The sequence below is a fragment of the Lepidothrix coronata genome, unplaced genomic scaffold (genome assembly GCF_001604755.1).
Source record: "Lepidothrix coronata isolate B3197 unplaced genomic scaffold, Lepidothrix_coronata-1.0 Scaffold303, whole genome shotgun sequence".
Lineage (NCBI taxonomy): Eukaryota > Metazoa > Chordata > Aves > Passeriformes > Pipridae > Lepidothrix > Lepidothrix coronata.
Window position 1 is genome coordinate 491,463 of NW_016690483.1, and position 24,084 is coordinate 515,546.

General features: G+C 36.4%; 1 protein-coding gene across 1 annotated transcript in view; it reads left to right on the forward strand.

The window, feature by feature from the left end:
- The window catches only part of LOC108508539 (dystrophin-like), a gene marked incomplete at its 3' end in the record, with an annotated part of 198,958 nt that overhangs the window by 86,035 nt on the left and 88,839 nt on the right, over window positions 1-24,084 (forward strand). Inside the window, exon 2 of the mRNA XM_017837392.1 lies at window positions 22,770-22,831. Coding sequence (XP_017692881.1) covers window positions 22,770-22,831 — 62 coding nt within the window. The remainder of the gene's footprint in view (window positions 1-22,769; window positions 22,832-24,084) is intronic.

Sequence of the window (24,084 nt, forward strand, 5' to 3'; positions counted from 1 at the left end):
ATATTTTACATTGCATGACCTAAGAGATATGAGCATTCTAAATTTTAGTGTAATGAGCAACAGAGGACATCTGTGAAATCTTCCTGCTTGGTTGCTCTTCATTTTCAGAGGTTCACCTTGTGTTTCTCTATAGGGAGATAACACAGGGTGGGCAGGGGAAGCCTGTGGGATTGCAGCTTACAGATTTATGGAATGGTGTTAAATTGTGTGTGGAAACTCAGCTCCCCCTAGTCTTGGTTATATAATAATATAATAATAATATAATGGCCAGTCTTCGCGAGCGAAGATTTGGGAAAGGTCATTAACCCTTCGAGCCTGCGCAGTGGATTTTTTAGGTGAGACACAGCGTGCGCTGAACTGAGCCCACCCTTTAATCCTGAGGTTCATCTGCCGGGGCCGAGCAAGCTTGGACAGTGGCAGTGAGGGTCTCAGGACGTAGGTTTGTTTAGAGTGACCTTCTCTTAGATGGATTGCCTTACAGGGCTGACGAGCTCCATCTACCCGGGGGGCTGGGAATTGAACCCTGGGAATGGGGCCCCTGGTGGTCTAGTGGTTAGGGTGCAGGACTCTCACCGCTGCGACCCGGGTTCGAGTCTTGGTTAGTCCCACATATAACCCCAGGCTTATGAAAAATCATGTTTCCTCCTTGGAAAAGACTTTAGGAAAGAATTTATGAGAACATAGAAAAATATCATTGCAGAAATACAGACAGTATACAGGGACTTCTGTTCTCCCTGAGCCAAACACGTGTTTTATTAGAGGACAGTTCTTTAAACAAATGGACCTTTGTATCGAGGAGGCAGCTCATCTCTGGGCCTGGAGAGAGGTGCTTGTGTACTTGGTTCAGGTGAGGTGCTCTGGATGCATTTGGGTCCTAGCTAAGCTCCAGCTTTCTCTTCTGACTTCCTCCTGTTTCCTCCTGTATAGCAGCACTGTTGATTTGAAGTGAACAGAGAACATTCACAGGCTTTTTTAGTGATCCTCAGATCTGAGTAGATCTGATCTTACATTTATTTGTACAGAAGTAACACCAAGAGGAGGTAACGATAAATCTGGGCCTTTTTTGCTGTTGAGCCTTTTTTTCTTTCTTTTTTTTTCCTGCGTCTGGATTCCTGAAGGCACCCAGAGCTTGAGAGCAGCTGAGAGCTCTCAGAATGGTCTGATCTTTATGTGTTTGCTAAGGAACCCCTAAATTCTGCACAAAAAAATATTTTTCGTGTAATTTCAAACACTGTTAAGAAATTAAACATGTCGTCTAGAGACTTACCCTAATTGGTTCCCTGAATTATAATCATTAAGTGGGAAGAAACTTGTTAGGAATTTAAATCTTGTGAGTCCAGAATAGTATGTTTTTCAAAGATATATCAGTGACATTAAATTTTTTTATGTTTTATCTTTATTTATATTTTTAATATTTTAAATGATTTATTCAACTTTAACTGCAAATTTCTGTTTGGAAATTTGTCTAAACCCTTAAATTCTATTAAATAAACTGGTTCATAAGTATCTCTTGCAATTATATGAAGACAGTTTAGCACTAATTCTTACCTTTTTATGCTAATAATGATCTCTGTAAGGAAAACAGACAATAGGCACAGAAATTTAACTCCCTTCAGATCCTTGAAGCTGAAAGACATAATTCTGAGAGATGTAATAGATGCTGATGGGAAAGATAAACCTGCTCAATAAATTAGGAGTTTTCAGAGATGCCCAAACCAAGATTTTATTCTAAGCATTTTCCTTTCAATATTTGTCCTATAAGTAAACTTAGATTACTTCAGGAAAATGACTGGTTTCTTTTTATGTATGTAGTTTGTTAGAATAGTTGCTTCCCATGCAAAGACTTCTTTAATAAAATGACATACTCCAGCCAAAAAACTCCCAAACATGACTTTTAATTATATATCAGGAATGTGTATTAGCTAGCCTGTTTTAAATAATGCTGAAAGCCTACAGTCCTAACAGCACAGATGGCTGAGTAGCTTCATAATTCTCAGTCTTTTTTTATTTTAAATAAAGGTGTCATTTGTTTATTGATGATGCAGTGCATAAGTTATACTGGTGCATTATATCTACATATTTGTTGCCGTAAATCAGTGCAGCAAATTAATCACCAAAATAGTTCTTAATATTTGAAGGTATTGTATGACAGGTTTTGACATGGGGAGCCACATTCTGTTATCCTTCGGTACAGGCATGAGCTGGGTTTATTCACTTAGTTTCACTAAGATGGTTTCAGATGTATTGCAAACAAAGTTAGACAAAATAAAGCCACAGTAAATTCTGTATCCACTTAAAAAATGAAGTTTATAAAGGCTGAATTAATGGGATTGCTTTATGTTTAGGAAAAGTAGCTATTTAGTGAGTGACTAGTTAAAAGGTTACTATTTTTGGCACTGTTAAATTGTGTACGTCTGCTTAAAATGCTGTACTTAGCTTTTGGAGGCCTTTGTTTATGAGCAAAATTTTTCAACACAGTCATCATCCACAATTATTCAAATTTCAGTGAATAATTATTAACAGATTGAGGATTTGCAAATATTTCTAGTTCTCAATTTATATTTTGAAATTATGAGTACTAATTCCTCATTTCAAAGTAAATTTTCAATTAGCCAGCATTAGTATCTATTTCCAATTATGTTTTTATTCCTACATTTTAGGCTGTAGAATTCAGTTGGAGTTTTGCACACACAGAATATACAAAATTGAGTGTTTTACCTTACTCCATCAGGAACATTTGCAACAGTAAAGCTTGAGTGCCTAAATATTAATAGTACAAATAGTTCATCAAATTAGTGTTTTGAAATGGAGTGAATAATGACTGACCTTAGCAATTAGCATTCAACTCCTGACTGATATATCTGGTGGCATCTCAGAATAATGTTGAGCCACTTGCAGATCTTGAGCAATTTTCTGTTTGTTGTTAATTGTTCTGTTTGTTGGTTAATTATGACCCAATCACATGAAAGCCCCTGGCTTGCTTTTATTTTCCTGATGTTGCAAGCAAAACAAACTGTTGTGAACCAAAGTTACTCATGGCTGCTTAGGGAAGGGTATCTTCCTGGTAGCCCCCTCAACTAAAAACCCTTCAAGAGCAAAGCAAGAGCTGAGTCGCAGCTTTTGTCCCTCTGCTCCCCTTGCTTTCAGCTTGGCTGTGCTACAGGAAAATCCTCCCATGAACAGTGTGTGGTCTCACCAGCACCCTCAATGCAGTGATAAACTCAGCTAAGTTAGTCTAAATTGAAGTCTGGCACACATATCTTAGAGCAGACTGCTTGGTGATCTGGATGTAGCAAATTGGATCAGACTATGAACCCCACATTGTATATGTCCATAGATATCCAGATATATGGATATGCATATATATGGGTGGAAAATAAAAGTTTGCTTTCTTGTACATCTCATCAGTGAGTAAACCAGCACATTTTAAGTAAGTAGGCTTTTGGTACCGTGTTTTCATATAGGACTTCAGAAAAGAGCCTTTGACGGTAATAATATGTAATTTTTCATTTAGTAATATGTAATATGTGTGCACATATACTTAACATACAGGAGTTATTTTTGTTCTGTTAGGCAGTGAACTCTCGTGTCTTATCAGTTTATACTTTTTGCAAAGAAAGTAAGAGGTCATGCCTCACTGTGAAGGCTTGTGCTTAGTAGGGAGACCAGTATAGTCATACTGCAAGTACCGTTGTGTCTGTTTTAATGTGATTGAGAAATGATACTTGTTGCCTTTGGTAACTATTAGCATATAAAGTATACCAGAATTAAGTATGTTACTTTTCTGCTTGTTACTGGAGTGTTACAGAAAATGAAGTATACAAAGTAAATGAAAAAAATGCTTCATGATGTCAAGAAATGTCACTGCTGCTTAATTTTCATTTCAGTTTTTGTAAGGAGTTAGAGTACTTATTTAACTTCATTCTAACAGTATTAAGCAACTAACTGGATAATGTGGGAAATTTCATTGTATTAATTAAATGTAACAATGGTACTCTAGCCAAACGAGAGATGACATTTGAATCAATATATGGTTTTCTTACTTGCTATAAAAGAACAAATCGTATTTTCAGCAATTCCTCTCCTTGATAGCAATTCTATAGATGGATTCACCCTTTGACTAGGGGTATTTTCATCCTTTTAATTAATCTACCACCATAGCCTTACACAGTCCTTTTCAACAACTCTGTTAATAACCGTTCATGTAAATTAAGAATAAAATGTGTTTCCCCTTTTTTTAAAGTTATAAAAACCAAAAAACCAATACAACAGAAAAAAAGGGCCTAAATAAAAGACAGCAAAATGTACACCTCTCCCATCAATGCAAAATTATTCTTCACTTCTTCAGATGGGAACCAGAGGCAATGACGGCTGCATCAGGGAGCAGCCAATGCTGCTTTCTGCTTCAGTAGGTCGTTCACCAGCAGCAGTAGGGGAGAAGACCTTACTAATTTGGGAGGAGGGGCATCATACCTAATCTGGAATCCAGGTCTTCCTCAAGCATTTCAGTTAGCTAAACCTGAATGCAAATGAATTGTGAAGAGTGTTTAGCATATTTCTGTTCGTATTATCTTCGTTTAATGACTTGCTTGTAAATCTCAGTGGCATAAGTTGTTGCTATTTTGGAGGCACTCTGTATTCTGTTGGCATCTTTCCCAGTTAAGTGTAGGTTTTGGGAGAAGGGCAGCAGAGATGTCAGCATGCCAGCCCACCTTGTAGAGAGAGAGAAATTGGGTGGACTTGTTATGGATACTTATATATTATCTGTGGTTCACTGTGTGTCTGGAATACCTTTTGGGTTGACATCAACGGCCCTTTTGGATGGTGAGGCTTTTTGTAATATTGTGCACGGTGGTTTAGGTTTGCAGACACAGAAGTGGCAGAGGTGGCAGTGCTTACCTGGCTTCTCACTTACAGGAACAGCAGATTTTCAAAAAGGTACAAAATATAGAGCAAGACGCACTGTCTTGAAGTATTAAAGGTGGCAGAGGGTGAATATATAAAATGTGTTAACACCATGTATGCATAACACATTCAGCCATTTCAGTCTTCAGCTAAATGATCAGGCCTTCTCAAAGAATTTCTGCTGCAATTACATTTGCAAAGTAACCCAAAAGTTCTGATTGGTTGGACTTGTTACTTGAAATATTTGTTGATAGTTGGCAATTTCATTATGGGTCTCCTGTACCTTGTGTGTACATTTTGCAGAGAAATGTAGAGGCAGTAGTTAATGGTTGAGGATAATAGTCTGCCAAAAAATAGTCAGCAGTAGGAAAGGCACACACAATCTACAGTCTTTGTAACATATAACAGCTCTCAGAAATGTAGTTAATGCATTTTAATCACCAAGCCTAATTGGAGTTTGCAAAGTGAAGATGACAGCTAGTAATAGCATTGAAAAAAAAATCCAGCAGCGATCAAATATACAGTATGGAAGTTAAAAAGAGCTGCTTATATATATAGGTTAAAGTTTACGTTCCCAGAATAAATAATGAATTAAGGAACAAGAACCAGATTTAATGCTCACTTTAGTGCCATTAGAATTGAAAATGATCTCCAGAAATACTCAGAAGTGAGGGGAACACTTCTTGCTTGAACGGTTTAATAAATTTAATCAAACATCATCACATGTATGTGCCCAGAAATACTTGCAAAGCTGTGTTTGTGTATCAGTACTATAGAGATGTGCATATAGAGATGAACAAGTGAACATCGTGTGGGTGAATATTCTGCTTCTATCACAGCCAAGCAGTCACAGAGCTATGAAGCATCTGAAGGTCACAACTCACCACAAAAACTTCAGTACTTTAACCATGTATATCCTTGTGTATGTGTGTATATCAGTGTGTTTGAATTGTTTCCTTGGGTAGCCTTACATTTCACTTGATACAAATACTGCAAAATTTGAATATGGGTGCATTTGAAAATTACCTCATGATGATTTTTTTATTGTTTGTAATTTGCCTCTGAATCACTTCATTGATGTATTTGTTTTGATAGTCTTCTGAATGTGCATTGAGAGTCTGTTAATTAACAATCAGATTTCTGGATAAATTGCAATTTTGTAAAATTAAAATTAATGCACCTTCCTTTTTTTTTCATCTTTTTATAACTGTATGGTGTAAGTAAGTGCACAGAATTTTAATGCCTTGTATGTTTTTGTCAGTATTAGTTCATTCTCTCAAGCAGCATCTAATATTCATAATAATTAATTCTGTAAAGTAATATCTAATCTCAACTCTTACAGTTGGAAAATGCTTATATTTTTGACAAGGCTGGTAGTAAAAATCAAAGCCAACTTTTGAGTGTTTTTCTCTGCTACTTTCACTGCAATCTTAGGAACTGTGTGTTACTTAGGAAGTATAGAAACACTTTCAAAGATGTGAAGTTCTGTGGAAAAGAGAAATTAAAAAAAAATAGCTTGGGAAAGGTATTAAGCTTTACAAACTGATAATGGCCTATAATTCCATAATTTACTTATTTCATAGCATTAGTATTATACATGCTGTAGTTATTTCAATCTATGTTGCTTAGACTGCCAAGATTGTAATCCTCACTAATGAGAGTAATCCAGTAACATGCATCATTTCAAGCAATGACACTGATTTTTTCCCCTCCTTCCAACCAGGAGAGTGACTTGTCTGCCAAATGACTGTGAAATAGGGAAGTACTCTCTTATTCTTTGTTGCTTTATTTTTGTTTTTGTTTAGTTTGGTTTTGTTTTTTTTCCTGTACATGCAGTATTATTTTATTTCAAAGTTGAAATATACAGTAGGTTCCTCTGTTCTAGCAGAGCCCTAAACTACAGGAGTGCTGTGGGGAATGTCTTGACAGTGCAGTACATCGAAAAGTAGGTGTACATCTGTTCCATTTTAAAATAAAAAGCGGCCAACCCTTAAATGCTCACCTTAAATCAAGTCCATTTAAATAAGCCAACAACTGAAAGGAAGATGAGTTAATTGTTTCTGTTTCTGAGACTATAAACTTTTTCAATTTTTAAAATATATAAGTCCTGACAATAAGCTGTCATACAGGTTGGTTGAATGTTACATCATTAAAGAAATTCTCATGTTTTGTGTGAGGTTCATGTGGTACAAGCCAAAGATCACAGTGAAAAATATTCCAAAAATAAAGCAAAGAGCTTATGTTTCTCTGACTGATTAATATCCATCTAATGATGTGTAAAAATTTTAAAAACTTTGTGAATGAAAATGAATGTCTCACAACTTACAGTTCTGTTTTACAGTGTTACTGCATTTCTACAGAGACATTGTCATATTTCCATTTACTGTCATAATTTTTTTTCCTATGTGTAAATCCTTACTTTGTCTTGAGGATAATTTAATCCAATTACAGTACAGTCAGCTTTAAAATTTTGTTTTTATACTCCTTCTGTATCTTGCTTCTTTTCCGTCTCAATGAATAGTTCTTTCAATATATTTGCTGTTAGCGCTGAAAATTATTTTCTCATGACCACACCTAGCTTCATGGGGAAATAGGAAATGTCAATCACATTCTCTCACTGTTTAAGTTAGTAACCAGGCTCACTTTGCTTAGTCCAAAAGTTCAGTCTGCGTTCTGGGTAGTTCCTTATCATGTGTAAAACCTAGCAGGGGGCAAATATCTTCATCATATTCTATTAAATACAGTCTGCATGCCTGATTATATGAACAAACACAGTTTAGAAGCTATCTTAAGCTTTCTTCATGTTTTGAGTATAACATTTGGTTGGAACGTAAATAATTTCAAAAGCATGAGTTTTTTATGCACAGCGATCTCCTTAGCTGTTAAACAATTTAATATGGAGAACTGTGTATTACCAAAGTCCTTTCTCCATTCAAGACTAAACTGTGAGCAGAGGAAAAATGTTCAAGACCTGAAATTCATTCCGTTTCCTTATTACTGGGAAAATAAAAGAGAAATGGAGAGAATTTTAAGAGTTCCATTTATATTGGTTGAAATATGACAGTCATGTCAATTTGACCTTTGTAAGTTGCTTTGTATTAATTATAAGTGCCTTTGATGTTACTTATATTAATCTAACTGCCTGCTGCATGATATTCTACTTCTTCCATTATAAGAATGGCAGTATTTTTAATTTCCAAAACTACTATTTAGTTGCAAACTCCCTGGGACCTGCTGTGATGTTAGGTGGAGCCTGAATGTCATAGAAGTATTGTTTCTGATGGCTAATCAGATATCCAAGTGATTTAACCTCTGTATGTCATTGTCATCAAGCTGATGATGCTGATGAAGAATGCCTGACAATTAGTGATGTAAAAATACCAAAATAACATAGACACTATTTATGTGGTTGCTAAGTTAGTTGTTAGGCATTGCAAATATTAGAGGAGTAGCCAGCTCATTCCTCACTTCTCAAAATTCTCAGAAATATACTTTCTTTTTGGTTCTTGTATTGGCCAAAGAATATTTCTTTTGTGAGTTGAGTAAAACGAGCAAAATACAGAAGCCATTCTAATTTTCTTAATCCTGGTGCTCACTGAATTAGCCTAAAAGTCCAAATCTAGCAATGCTGTGAAACAAGAATCCATTACATGGTAGATAATACCTTGCAGCTTCTGGATATTAGTAATTAGTCTTTACTGAAGCTAAGCACTGCCTCAGGATACTTGTGTTTAGATTCATGGGAATACCTTTCCACCATTAAATTTTATAAATCCTCTTTTATCCTTTTCCACATTTGTCCCAAGGATTTAGTATGCTCAGGAGTTCCACAGTGTGATAGTGAGTGGGTGACCAGATTCAAATTTTGGAGTGTGAAACCACAAAAAACCCTAAAGACTGTGCATAGGAGGTGAAATATTAATAAATAAATGGAGAAGTATGAAGTCAATAGGAATTTTCCATGATTTGAGCAGGGAAAGAGGAAGTATATTTTCTCTTGTGTTCACATTGAACGGTTTTGTACAGTGCTATCTTGAACTTCCTGAGAATTAATGGGTAAAATTTTTTTTTTTGATCCATTCTAAACCGTCATGCTTTAATTTCAGTGAGTTTCCCTGGTTCATGTACAAGTTTTTAGTATCTGTCAAGGCCACAGTGTAACAGTTTCAGCGTCTTGAGTAAGATTTTATCTGGAGTCTTTGCATTTGGATCCTCATTTCTTCTCTGTTTCCTTTCCTAGTAAGGTAACCATAAATTTTTGCATTATATATTTTTGCATTTGTTTAACAAATATTTTGAGTTTCTACTTAAAATATTATTTTTGGCGTGTTCTTACTGAGAAGCTGTTGCTTTAGACTGACCATTGGAAAAACTTACTATGCAGTACATAAATGCAGCAAGAATTAGGTCCCCTTCTTATGCATATAATTCTGGTTTCTGCAAAACTAAAGCCTTGTCAAGCAAAGAATAGGCAGAAGAAGTCGTTTGCCATGTGCATGCATTGTGTGGTATTCCTGTTCCCACCTCATTTTGCCATTGTTCAATGAAATATTTATGCTGAACTTACCAAAGGTATGACAGTTCCCTAATAAAATACATGTGTTCTCTTCTTAGCTTTTTTTGTCTTTTTATGCATGTTATAAATTGAAGAAATGTAGTTGTCTTGGAAAGCAGCCATGAAATCCTAATCAATTTCCAAGTTTGATTTCAAAGGCTTAGAAACACCTAATTATTCTTATCTGACTTCAGTAGCATTCGTGCATGCTCAAATCTTTCGAATTTTGATACATGCAATTTTTTATGCTTTTGTTATTACTTTAATAAAAATGCTGATATGTCTCAATATAAGCATATGCAAACAAAGTGGCAAAACTACTTCCTAGGGATAATCAGTATTTCCAAAACTGAAACTTCTGTGATGCACATTTGGAACACTGTGATGTAAACTGGGAGCCTCTAGGATGCATAGGGAAAGAGAAGTTGTCTGGACCATTATGTCACTATATGAAGGGAAATATTTTACTGGAGTCTGATAGGAGTTGTTTGGGGTCCCAGGCCAAGGAGAGTGGAAGGATCTTTTTTTTCCCTTCCTTCCCTTCCTCCCCTTCCTCCATTGGCTTGTGAGTTTTCTACCCTGAATATTTTCAATTAGGGGCCCCCTGGTGGTTTAGTGGTTAGGATGCAGCACTCTCACCGCTGCGGCCTGGGTTCGATTCCCGGTCAGGGAAACTCCCCCGGGCAGATGGAGCTCGTCAGCCCTGTAAGGCCATCCATCTAAGAGAAGGTCACTCTAAACAAACCTACGTCCTGGGGACCTCACTGCCACTGTCCAAGCTTGCTCGGCCCCGGCAGATGNCGCACGCTGTGTCTCACCTAAAAAATCCACTGCGCAGGCTCGAAGGGTTAATGACCTTTCCCAAATCTTCGCTCGCGAAGACTGGCCATGCATTTTCAATTGGTCTTTTGTACAGTCCTCCAAGATAGAAGCCAAACATGAAATTCCAGTATCTATTCACTTCTGTTTCTCTATTAGGATGGATGTGACCAAAATATGCATGCAGATTGATTAAGATGCCTCTAAAAGGCATTAGGCTACAAAGAAAATTACTCTTCTTTACTGTTGCAAAAACATTGGAATAGAATGACAGTATTTTTCTTCAATGTAGTTTATGATCCTGTGAAATGTCATACTTGCCTTGAGTTGTCTAGACTGGAAAAGAACAACTGTAAAAAGAATGACAAATATATGTTTTTTGTCTTTTTCTGTACTGAATCTATATTAAGGAAACAGAGCTCTTCTCAGTAGAGCTGATGAGTTGGCACTGAATTGAAATAAAATCAATGTTTATAATAGGTAGCTGTCCTAACATCAATAATAATATTTCTTAATCTTCGCTTAATGTTATAGATATGAAATCCTTCATTGCAAGCAGTTCTGAATGATGTATGAAATGAAAAAAAAAACTCGATCGATGCACAGAATACATACAGGCAACAAATATAGTAGTTATCTAAAATGTTCATGTCTAGTACAGTCAGAAAATCCTAGTTTCAGTTAGGAGGGCAAGATTTAAATAGAATTTGTTATTGCAAATAATCTTGTAAATTGCTCAGACAATGCCCACTTAATGAGAAAATGAACAGTACTCATGTTTAAATCTAATTTTAACAAATATTTCACTAGTGCTTCAAATATTCTAAAGTGGAGTAATAATTTCAGGGACATGTTACAAAATCTAATGATGTTACCTTTCTAAAAATTGCTCTCAAGATAAATTTAAGATGTTCATCCACACAAGGGGACGGACAAAGCACAACAATGTGTCCAGCCCCAAACTGAGTATTTAAACTTAACAAATCCCAGTGCGCTAATGTCAGGTATATGGTTTTTGGATACTTACGACTTTCAGTTAGTTCCTTAGACAACTTAAAAATAATCTGAGAAGTATCTGCAGAGTTGTAAGCAATATGTTTAACAACATATAGCAAAGCATGTTGTACTATAGATATTAAAATGTTCATAAGTGGGACCTACACCTGACTGCTTAAAAAGAAATACATCCTATACTTCCTCTGCATGTCACAGGCTGTCTACTTCTGAATGCAGTAGTTAATAGACAGATATTGGACCAAAACTCAGTGCTATTGTATAACTTGATAGACAAGGATGGCACCTCACCCTAAGTGCTTCTTTTGTCTTCAGCAGTATAATTTCTACAGCTTATGTCTGTTCTGTATGATGATAGTTTTTCCCCATGTGCTTCTGGGGAGAAACACAGCTGGAACTATTGGTGGCTCTGGGCACGTTGATGAGTTCTAACTTTAATACATTTTGTCTTAAAAATTCTAAAAAGTGCATTTTCTTTGTAATGGTTGTCACCATGTGTGGATGAAGACAATCTGATTTCTATTGTGCTCTCATTTTTCAGTATCTTAGAGACAAAAGAGGCAAACAACATCCCCCCTTCTTCCCATTTGAATGTTTTTTTCTTTGTGTTAGGAACTAAACATGTCACTTCCCAACTAAAGCTGTTAAATGAAAATAGAAGCCTCAGAAAGAAGCTAAAAGAAGAACAGTCTACAGTAAACATTGTGGCTGTTTGCAAGGTGTTACTTTTGAACTTCTGTGTAGAAATTCAATGAATTTCAGGAACGCTAGACATTATGGGGGTAAAGGGGGCACATTTAACATGCCTTGTAATCCAGGTTTTCTGTGAAGTGCTGGTATTTAGATTTTTATCTAATTTGTATTAGCCTTCATCCGTACAAAACAGGAGTTTTCCCAAATCTGGGGTAATACTAGGCAATCATGTTCTAATGTGTATTTCTGAAAATTTAAGATCCTTCAGCCAGTCATACAATTGAGCCACTACAAAGAGTATAAGTAGCTGTGAAATGGGAAGGGCTTCAGGAGAATTAAATTTTACTGTATTAGCTTCCCCCCCCTTCCAATTATCAGTATCAACAAGGGCTTTTGAAATGCTCTGTCTTACTCTCTGACTATCTTTCCTTTTCTCCCCTTGAGAGAAAGAGGATTCTTGGGGATGGTGAGAGGATGCCGAGAGACCTGACAACATGCAATCTGTAATAGTTCTCTGTGAATTAAATAAATCAGAACTTTGATTCAGATACATTTATCGTTCCTTTGTCTACTTCAGATGAGGTGAAAACAGGAGTGGAAAATACAGTTCACTTACCTTTAATTTATACAGATGTTCTTAGGGGCGTGTTTCCTTTCTTTCAAAGCTTTGCAAAAGTTGTGTAATAAGGAGAAGCCTAACTGTGGGCCAGTAGATGCTATTAGCTTTACAATGACAGTATCTTCACTGTAAGAACAAGGTGTGTGTGTTGTAAACAATTGCATATTAACACCTTGGTCTTACTAATTGCAAACTTCTCTGACACATTCTCTGATGTCTCAGTGGCAGCTTCTCCTAATTAACTCAGATACTAATTGGGTCAGATGAAATAAAGTAGACAGCAGTCAGTCAAGCAGACTAGAACAGCCTGTTCTCTAATTGCTTTTGACAGAGGAACAAAAAAGGAACTTGAAATATTATGGAGTAGTGCTATCCACCACGGTGTACTTAGCATGGTTGTTTGTAATGAATATTTTAATACAAACTGAAACAAGTGTTGGCCTTTCACATGTGGTTAACCCATCCTTCTCTGTGTTCTGCACTTGTGTGACATGAATTTGGAGTGTCTGTGACCATGTAAGCATTTGCCTGACTTTTTTTTTTCATAGGAGCAAATCAGAAAATCTGGGACAAAATACATGAAAATCACAGCGGTTCAAAGCTTTGCAACTATGCATCACTAGGTGGCATTTGCTGAAAACAGAACAGCAATTTCATTTTCACATCAGAAGCTTCTGTGAAACACTAGGTACTAGTGTCATGTGTAAGACTCTGATTACCTGTTTTAAATCATGATGCTTCTTTCAGCTTCACTTGTTATTAGTTGCAAGTCTATAGTTCAGAAAGTTTGTGGGCTCCTATTTTGCCTTTTTTATGCGTGATGCTCTGACTGGCTCATGAATGTACACTGTCATCCTTAGTCCTTGGTCCTCTATCGCTCATATTTGAACAGAAATAGAAACCTAGATGGTAAAAATCTCCAGATAAGGAAGGACACACTCGGTCCAACGGTAAACATTTATCTTCTGTTTTCTGAACAAAACAAAAGTAATTGTGTATTTTTCATAAAGGTTATAAATAGGAAAATTATGAGTAATTTTGTCTTGTTACATAACCTTGACTTTTTTATTTCTAATAATTATTCTATGTTATAATAATGCTTCCCATGCATTGTCTCTGCCACACCTTACTATGATATGGCCCACTGATAACTAAGTGCTGATCTCCCTTCCAAGGTCTAGAAAAACACAAACAAATAAAAAAAAAAAAGAACCTATAGCCCCTGTCCCCTGAAAAATAAACTTCAGTGTTGGCCACAGCTTTCCTCCTCACTGTGCATGTAACTCTCCTGGTGAAAACCATAAAGGCCAGAGCTGTTTAAAGTTTTTCCAAAACAAGTTTCCTATTTTGGGGGGATTTTTTTTTTTTTGTGACATCGCTGAAACAAAGGAACTGCCAGTGCTGCTGTTTTTTGGTCTGTAACTTTTCCCACAGCAGTGACAGGGACATTTATAATGCTGGGGTTCTCTTGGAGCCAGCTGTGTAACAGCAGCCAAGGTGAGAGCGCTCGCTTTCACTTTGAGTTAGTTTCAGCAGTTCTCAGATCCTCTGTACAGAGGAGTAACAATGCTTGTTACAGGTGCACTAAAGGTGCTGTGTACACAAACCAATTTTATTAGTCTTTAACTGATGAGGGTTTTCTGGGTGCTGGCTGTAGGATAGGGCTGGCAGAGGGACTGCTGCTGCCATGTGGCCGGCTTGGGCCTATCCATGTGTCCGAACGCTGCCGTCCTTCCTGGGCAAGGAGCAGAGTATGGAGACACATATGTGCTCCGAGGAGGGAAAAAAGGCTGATACTGATTCTCTCTGTCTTCAGATAATGATTCCCATTTTCTCTGGGAAGGAACAAAAATGGCTTAAAAGAAAGAACCTCTGAAACCACAGTCACTTCAGTCAAGATGTATTTAATCAGTTTACCGCATCTACTCACTCCTTCAAAGAAGTTATATGTTTGGTTTCTTTTTTAAATGTCAGTTAGGTTCTACCCTTTTGTCCAAGTCAGACCAACAACCAGAGAAGGGTCTGAGCTACAAATATTGCTTCCTTACTTGGAGCACAATGTGATTTCTGCTAACCGACCTTACAAGTCGTTAGTTGTTTTTGGGAGATGAAAGGATCAAAGTATCTCTCATCAGCTGTGGTAAAAATTTCAGATTTGGGTTGTGGAGTTGCAATAGGTTTTATATATAAAAATAATAATGGTAATAGTAAATCAAATGTGGCAAAAAGCATTTCTGATGATTTTATATAGCAGCACATGATGTATTAGCAGCATTTAACTTCTGCTTCTCTAATCTGTAAACAAGAACAGAAAAAAAATTCTGCTCGAATGGGTCCGTCAAGAAAATGAAGGTATTTTCCCCAAATATACTCATTTGACAAGATTAAGTCAGTTTTGATCAACTCCTAGTTTTCTTTCACATTTTGATAATGTTGGTAATCTTCTCCATTTTTTTTTTAATTTAGTACATTTTATAGCATTAATGAGACTTATCCTGTAAATGGATTTTGTTGCTTTTAGCAACAACAAAAAAATGCTCTTTAATCATCCTCATTGGTATTTTTTCAAGGTCCTTGGACATACTGGCAACGTGATTTCATTGGTATCTGACTGCCAAAAATTTGATAATACAGTTAAATCATACAATATTCTGCAAGTTCCAGAAAGCTGCAGTGGTTCAGCTTGTACAGCACTTCTAAGTACCATGGGCATTTAAGTGAAGACAAACATATTACCTCATTTTTAAGATTTAATATATGATCCACAGTATTCAGAAGATACTGTTATAACAATGGTATGATGCTAAAATAGCATGAGCTTCTATTAATGTTATCAAGCCTGCTTTTCATTTGTCAGTATATGTATATGACATTGAAAAAGAGAGAAAAAAAGGGACACTACTCATACACAGGTGAATATCCAAATGAATTATAATAGATTCCCATGTAAAGATAATAAGTCGTAAGCTGAACTCCTTTTGAAGGACTAACTTGTCAGGCAAAGATAGGTTAGTTCTGTAATTTTGAGAATTGATTTATCTTTCGCAGAGAAATCTGGCATATTGAAACACTGGGGCTTTTTAGGTTGCATATTAGGAGTGATTTCTCTTTGGGAAAAACTTACTGGATCCAAAGTAATTCCTGGTTAGAAAATAATAATTAAAAAAACCCCAACTAACAAAAACAGTTAAGCTTGTGTTTGCAAAGCTGTCAATAATAAAGACCAGGGTATTTTTGGTAGACTGTGGTTCAAAACTCTTTTAAGCCCTTATCCTTGAAAGCGTAAGGCAGGGGTGGGTCACCAGCACTTGAGGGAGGTGTCCTGACAATCAGTGTCAGGTTGATATAGATGGGAGATGAAAGCACTGATAATCTGTTTCCATGCCCTTATCCTGCTGATGACAAGAGGCATGAAATCAGGGCCCTCTTTCAAAGCATGCTTACCTTCCATACAAAATCAAGTGGAAAAAGTTCCAGGAAGCTTTTCAAGGGGAAAAAAAAGTGGATTTTTTTTTTTTTTTTTTTTTTTTATTTATTTTTTTTCTTCCTTTTTTTTTTTTTTTTTTTTTTCCCAACCTATACAGCTAAGTCATTGGCTACTTCACTTAAGAGCCAGTCAGCAAGAAGACAAAGGCCATCCCATAGGGCACTTTAGGAAAGTTATTGTCTATTTGCCATTCTGCTCCTTCCTCCTGGGTCAAATCCATAGCCACGAAGTATAATCAGTTCCCAAAGTGTATTTGTGTGTAGACCAGAGGAGGACTAGGCCATATACTGGGAATGTCATTACCAGTGTATGAATTGGAGCTGAATACCCCATGTTGTGTATACTTTAAATGTTCTGGAAATGTGAACTGAAATTCTGCTTCTTTTCTTCTCTTTTTAAATTTCATTGGAATTGTGCTCCTGCTTTTTTCTTGGGAGTTGCATCTGCCACAATTTATTTAGGGAAAAGGGTTGAGAAATGGTGGGGGGATGGTAGGGGATGGTTACCAAACGTGGCAGATTACATGATTTTGTTCAGATTTAAATCTATGTGTACATTGCCCAGCTGCCCATTATTTTTTTAGGAATCATATGTAGCTTGTTTGCATTATCCTGGTACTTTTGGATGCTAGTCAAATCTTTTTTGACTAAGCTGCACATGCTCCAGTAGTTCTTTTGTTCAGACTCACTGGTTCCCTGCATATGATCTAGCTACCAGATATCATCCCTTTTTTCTTTCCAGAAAGGAAGTATTTATCTCTGCCGTTTCCCATCCCACTCCTGCTTTTCCATATGCCTTTTTCCCTCCCCCCCCTCCCCCAAGGCAGGGTAAAGGGGTTTACTTCCCTTTCTCTCTTCCACCCCACCGCTTCCTCATCTTTCTGTTTGGTTGGTTGTTTGTTGTTGTTTTCTTTTTTTTAATCTTTCCTTCTGTTCCAGGCTGGCACTCTATTGTGTTCTCTATCCTTTTTGCTGCTTCTGCTGCTTTTCTACGCATGACATCCATACTGGCCCTGAAAAGCACTCTGTAGTTTTTTCCCTAAATAGCTAATCAGTCCAAGTTAGGTCAGAAGATTGAGACCTTATATAAACACTTGCAATGCCGTAAAAAATTTAAAAAAAGAAGAAAAGTCAGGAAGTAGTTTCCCTTAAATGTTTATAATGAGAGAATAATTCCAACTAAAATAATGAAATGAGAAAAGTAAAAGGTTTTCTCAGCCTGGGGTTCAGTCTAAGCCAGGTAGTTCAGTAGTTCAATCTGCTACACCAATCTATCAGTAGAACTCTTGTAGATTGGGTCTTACAGCCGTCATCTTATTTATCCCCTGAGCACTGAATGGAGCCACTCTCTCTGAATTCCTGTATTTGAAGGAGATGGAGGGGAGCAGAGTTGATATTAGGTCTTTTTGGTTAGTGATACACCTGCTCATTTCCTACATTTGCCTTAAATCTTACCAAATTTATCTCAAAAAATTTTGGTATACTATTTCTCAGAGGATTTAGTTGTACTTTTTTAAAAAAATCTATATTAATGAGGGTTCTGAGTCCCATTTCTGCTGAGCTTCTGAATAGCTTCATCAGTGTTTTGAAAAGCCTGAGATGGTCTGATTATGGTGATTTGACTCTGGTGCCACAGTAAAGTCTCAAGGGGTAGCACAGGGAACAAGGAGTTTTAACAATATTCAGATTAAGGCAACACACTGCTCATCAGTGTATTTAAAGAAGATGGACAAAGAACTGTATGTTCCATATTGCCTTACATGAGCAATAGACTTAAATTCATTGGCTGTCTGTCAAAGCAGCCTATTGTATTTCCTGTCAACTTGTGAATGTCTTGGATGACCTCAATGACTAAAAATCAAAGCTAGTCCACTCAAATATAATTCAGTCATTCTCTTGCATTGATTTCTTTTTTTCCCCTCAGATAAGCAAGAATGGGAAGGGAACATTTCTCAGCAGTTGTAGTTACTGGCAGAGTATTGTAACAATGTGCTGGAAATCTCTAAGAATAGTGAGTCGATGGAGCCAGAGTATCAATAATGTGACTGTCTGTGGCCTCTTTTGTTCCTAGTGTTCCCACCATTCCTGGTACTCACTCCCACTCACGGAAGAAAACCCTGACCTTTTCTCAATCTGCATTGTTTGGCTGCTAGAAAATCAAATAACAATTTTGATGGTTTTATTCTCTGAAGTGCAGGGTTTCAATGAACCTGCGGTTGCCCCGAATGAGGGGATTGACACCTGCCTTAACATCATTGTTTCAAAGTTTTCAGCGGTATATGGGAATTTTTTTTCTCTTACTTGCTCATAGTTCCTGGGAGACAAAATATAGCTATTCAATTATTGTTTAACCCAGCTCAGAGCAACACTGGGTAACAAAATAAGATAAATCCTCTTCTTTCCTGCTTGTATTTCCACCTGTGATGGAACTGCTTGTTGAAGGCTGCATAAAATCTTCTGTCACGCAGCTGAGCCTCCTATCACTGTCTGTCTCTGCAGTGATTCAAATACTCTACACACATTATGTCACATCTTTTTTGACACCTTAATAACAATGGGGTTTTTGTTGTTTATTTAAAATTAAACTTTGTAATCTGAGGATATGGCTTATTTCCTGTACCCCTCGTGTACCAGTAAACTTTTTTTGAATGTCTTCTAATTTTCAAAAATGGTCTATACTTACTCTAGAGGAGAATTTCCTAAGCCACTTGTGTCATAAACCACTACCCAGATCTGTGGAAAGCAGAAGATGCAGTCTTGGTGTTGCAATCTGTAAGAAGAGAGACCATCAAATCTCCATCCTTGGAGATAATAAAAACCATACATGGTCCTGGCCATCTGCTCCAAATGACCCTCCTTGACTGGGGGGTTGAACTGGAGGTCCCTTATGGCCTTGGCTATTCTCTGAGTCTGTGAAAGGAATACTAATTTAGGTGTGTCAGGAGTAAGAGAGGATGAAGATCCTCTAAAAAACAGGGAAGGATGCACCAAAGTGTGCAAATTTCCTTCTCCCTGCTATATGTTTTCTGTGGCAGAGTGGCTTTTATCATACAAATGGAATGATATAGTGACATGTATAGTGTGTGTTTCTGAACCTTGGTTTATTTTACAATCTGCTTGGTATTTGTCAGCTCAAATTGTTTGAAAGTATTACTTTTTAATGACTTGTTAATGCTCTTTTAGATTTTCAGAATAGTACCTAAAACATAGCAGATATTTGAAATAGTTTTTTTTTTCCTAATGCCATTTTTTATTTAATATGTTTGGTGTTATTTGCGGGAGTGGAAACTGGGAAAATAAGTGTAGTAATAAGTGTAGTTTACTAAGAGTTGATGACATAATGTTAGGGGGTTTCTTGTGGAAAATAGAAGGGAATCACATTGGAGTGGTAGGCTGCAAACATGAGCTGTTAAGTTTTTAGGAAAGTTGTAAGGTGACCATTTGCCATTAATAATAGCATCTTAGTTCTGTTGAATCCTGATTGTTCCTAAGCATTCTTCAGAGTACCATTTGTCTCTATTGCCTTTTCCACCTGGTTAAATCTCAGAACTGTCCTTTATCAGATGATTAGCTTCATAAATACTGCACTTTCTTTCCTGGCCATAATTTCTTATGAGGCCTAACCTGGAATAGTACTTCTAAAGCAAAATGTGCAGTTAGCTAATCTGAGAGGTTCGCATTAACAGTTGCAAATCTGGATGTTCATCCTACCAGATATCAGAACCGTAAGTCGCATTTGTGAATGTGTTCTAATTAAGATCTCTTCAGTGGTACTACAGGCTGCAGGGTATGAAAATCAGGTAAATCTCACTGGTCAGTATCTCTGTTTTCTGGAAGGCTTTCTATAGAGCTCAGAGCATTAATTTTCTGAGTTGACAACCTATAGAGAGAAGCTTAATCCACTCGGTGTCCATTATTTCATCATTTTGAGAAAAGCATTTCTGCTGTGGGAAGAGATCACATTATTAGTGCAATAAAGGAATTGGGAGTCCATGCAGTGTTTCATTTTTAGATTGAACCCTAAGAGAGACAGTATACTATTTTGCAATTCTTTCAGATTGAAAGAAAAGAAATAAACATACTCTATTACACTTGAACAGGTGAAGGAATTACCTGCCTAGCCATTTGATTATTCTTATTGGCTCACAATAAAAACACCTGCAAGAACATTCATTGGCTCACTGCTGAAGGAGCTCTTATAAACACAGCATTATGAAAGTGGCAGATGAATGTTCTTGGCACATTTCTGCAGCACCTAGACAAATGCCATTCAACGTGCACATCTAGCATTCAATGCATAAATCTGGGTTAGGAGAACATCCTTTTTTAAAAAAAAAAATCATGTTTACAATGGGGAAATCATGCCATGCATAAGCAAAAGATTGATTCTTTTTTAGGTTAGGATGCTGTCAGTAACAAATTGCTGTGTTATAACTTGTCAGAGCAAGCATCTAGAGATAAAAGTGCTTGCAATGATCTCTGTATAAAAATAACAACAGTGGAACAGATTTGTATTTACAAAGGTAGAAGAGCATCGGCTGAACTTTGAAGAAGTTTCAGACATTCAAATTGTGGGTTTGACTCTCATTTTTCTCAGGGGACACAGTTTTTTATTAGCTCAGTGGACAGGAATTAATTGGTGCCTACTAGTTAAAGTACTTGCATATATCTTTGTGAAAACAAACAAACAAACAAAAACCCAAAGAAACCCACTCTGTTACTAAATATGCTATTACAGCTGCCTGAGGTAGAAAAACAGAAGTCTGAACAGTTTGAAAGAGACATTTTTGCCTCTTTCCATTTCCCTGCTAAATACCACATATTGTTCTTCGACCCTACTTTAAGGTTGCATTTGGCAGTTTTAGCAGAGATGATTAAACAGAAATAGCTATTTATATGTAATATTGTATATGAAGTTGCTGAAGAAGTTTATAATGCAACATCAAATTGAATATGTATCTTCCACCAACAAAATGCATCCTCCTTCTCTCACCTTCTTTATACTGCACATGGCTGGAATGAGACAAAAGTCATATAATAAACAAGTTACTAACAGTCAACAAAGAGGGAGGTGTTACTTGTGGGAAAAAATAAATTTTTTAACAGCTTTAGCATCATGTATTACCAAAAGCATGCATCTCCTTCACATGCTGTTGCTTTTAGATGAGTTCCTAACTATTCAAGTACCGCTTTCAGCCAAAGGATGAAGCAGGGAGCAGCATTATTTTGTGTAAACAGCAGTAGAACTCTAAAGAGTTTATTGTAGCAAATACTCATATTATTGGCAGAATGATTATAATGCATGTTTTCTAAGGGAAGTTTCCAGTTGTACTATTGTATTGTCAAGCTTTTCACTCACGATCATCTGAACGCAATTAGAATATGCTCCTTCATATACGGTAGTTCTTTATAATGAAATAGAAACTTGGCAAACTCTAGTATTTTGTTCATGAGTATATTGTATCTTTGAGACGGGAAAACATTCTTGAGGAAGGATATTTTTAAAGTGCAACTGAGTTGAGGTTTTAAGAAAAAAAAGATAGATTTGTCTTGTCGTGGCTTCTTGGAAGGGTGGAGGGAGGGAAAGCAAAGTACATTATTAATGCTGTGCATTTCTCATGTAGCTCATCCATACCTGCCTTTCAAATTCATCTGTATCCATTAACATTATTAACTGCTGACCATTTCAGATGGGAATTTAATGTCCCTTTTTATTTAAAAAGTGTGGAGAATTTTACTGCAAATCAAAAGGCTGCATTGAGTGAACTTTATTTTAGTATAAGCATTCTGCACCCTTTTCCATATATGCCCTTTAATTCTAGTTTGGTTGGTTTTGTTTTGTCAAAGAAAGAGGTCTGTTCTTTGTATTTCAGGGATGATGCCTAATAGTTCTTTTTGAGCAAATGCTTATGAAAAGTGTTAGTTTGAAAGCATCTTTCTTTTCCAAACTCTGTAATATACATCAGAATTAGACCTTTGTTTGTCCAGGTCCATTCAGCATCAAGACTGTACTTGTAACTTATATATAACCAAGGCCTAAGATAATCATCTCCATCTACAAAGTTTTCATATTAAAGAATTGAGGAAGAATTTTGTGTATGGCTGAACAAGTGTAGGTATTTTTTTCTTTCTCCACTGGAGGGAAAATATATAACAATTTTTGACAGGTAAATAGTTGCAAGTCAGAAAAGACATAAGGTATGGCTGCCAATGGAGAACTGTCATGCTGGTCCAGAAGGCTTCCTCAAACAGTTTGATAAGGTGCACATAAAGTTGTTGTTTCAAGGACTTTTCTAAAAGTGCTGTAGAAGAGTGTCCTGATGCCGAAACCATTGGATCACATGTTTGGTTTTTTTCATAGTTGTATTAAATTAAAATTTAGAATGGGATATTTCAGGTCCTACTGCAATGGGTTCTCTTTTGGAAGGAAAGACTCCACAGGATGGGTCAGAGGAACTAGGGATATAGACCACGAAGGGTCTGAATGAAGGGGACCTATAGACTTTCAAAATATGTTGATGTAATTGGCAAGGACAGAATACATCCAAAAAGGTGCCCTGAAGGTGTTTGAAATATCATCAGTAGCTTTACAACAAACCAAGACTGAAACATTAATCAGTAATATTGTACTATTTTGTTGAATAAATCTAATGAAGTGCTTTACTTTTTTTCTGGCAGATGAACGGGAAGATGTTCAAAAGAAAACTTTCACAAAATGGATAAATGCACAGTTTGCTAAGGTAATTTATTTATTTATGTATTTACTGACCAAAATATCTTTTGTATCTTTAAAAGAAACAAAAAGAAGCTCCAAATATTCCTCTGTTGAGGCCTAATTTTCAACATAACATTTAAAAGGGTCAGGTACTGGTGAAGGCAGTTGACTGACTTATTAGAAAAAATGTCCAAGTTTTATTCCTTTGATTTTGGTAGAGGTTGAAATGTAATAAGCCATCCTTCTTTCAAAATGTTCTCTGCCTCAATGTATTTGCCTTTTCTCAAAATAGTGATGCATATGTATTACTGTTTGTTGGGATCCTTTGTTATGTCCCTAATATGCAGAGGATTTTCCTCTTTAGCCTTGTCTTTTCTTGTTTCTGATTGCAAATACAAGTTTAATAAAACTAGATGAATTGCAGAGGAGAAAGGTTAAAGATAAGAGGTGTGATCCAGTTACCAAATTATGAAAGTCAATTATAATATGTTTTGAAATAGTTATTTTTGAGAATGGTAAAGATTATAAATGTACTGGGGGAAAAAAAAAAGACAAAATAACTAATTTATTTAAAGCATGCCCTTCTGGCAGTATGCAAGCATTTTATCTTTAACACACAGGAAAAATTTAACTTATACTGTTAATTTGATGAGACTTTTTTTTAAAATTCCTGGAGGATAATTATTCAGCTGTATTTGCCAGTAATAAAACAAATCAATCATTTTATCTGGTAATAGGCAACAATGAAATAGTAGCTGTGATATATCTTTTGCTTAATCCGGCTTTTAATTGTGTCCCATCTGACTCTATGCATTAAAAAAGAGGAGTAAAATAATCTAAATACAACCACTATAATGTTGAAAAACATGCTCAGCAGTGGTTTAGTCCAACAGGCAGTCCCACAGGGCTTTTCCATGGTCTAGAACATTTTCTAATGGCTATTCAAGTGATTTAGACAGCACATATTTGTGCTCAGCATCTTTACAGCAGAGACATCCAGCAATTTGGAGGATTGGATCAGGATGAAATACGGTCTTGAACAAATGGTCTCAAACTGATTGATGAATTACAAGACAACTGTGAAGTATTATATTTAGGACAGCAGTAAAACATATGCATACAGAAGTGGGGATAGTTGGGCTGGCAATAATAAAGCAAAGAAGAGCTCTGGGAAGTGTTCTGAATCACAAACAAAATGAATCAGCAACAGGATACCATTGCAAGAAAGAAAAAAAAGCAACTTTTTTATGGCTCTGATAATGGAAGTGTTTTAGAGAA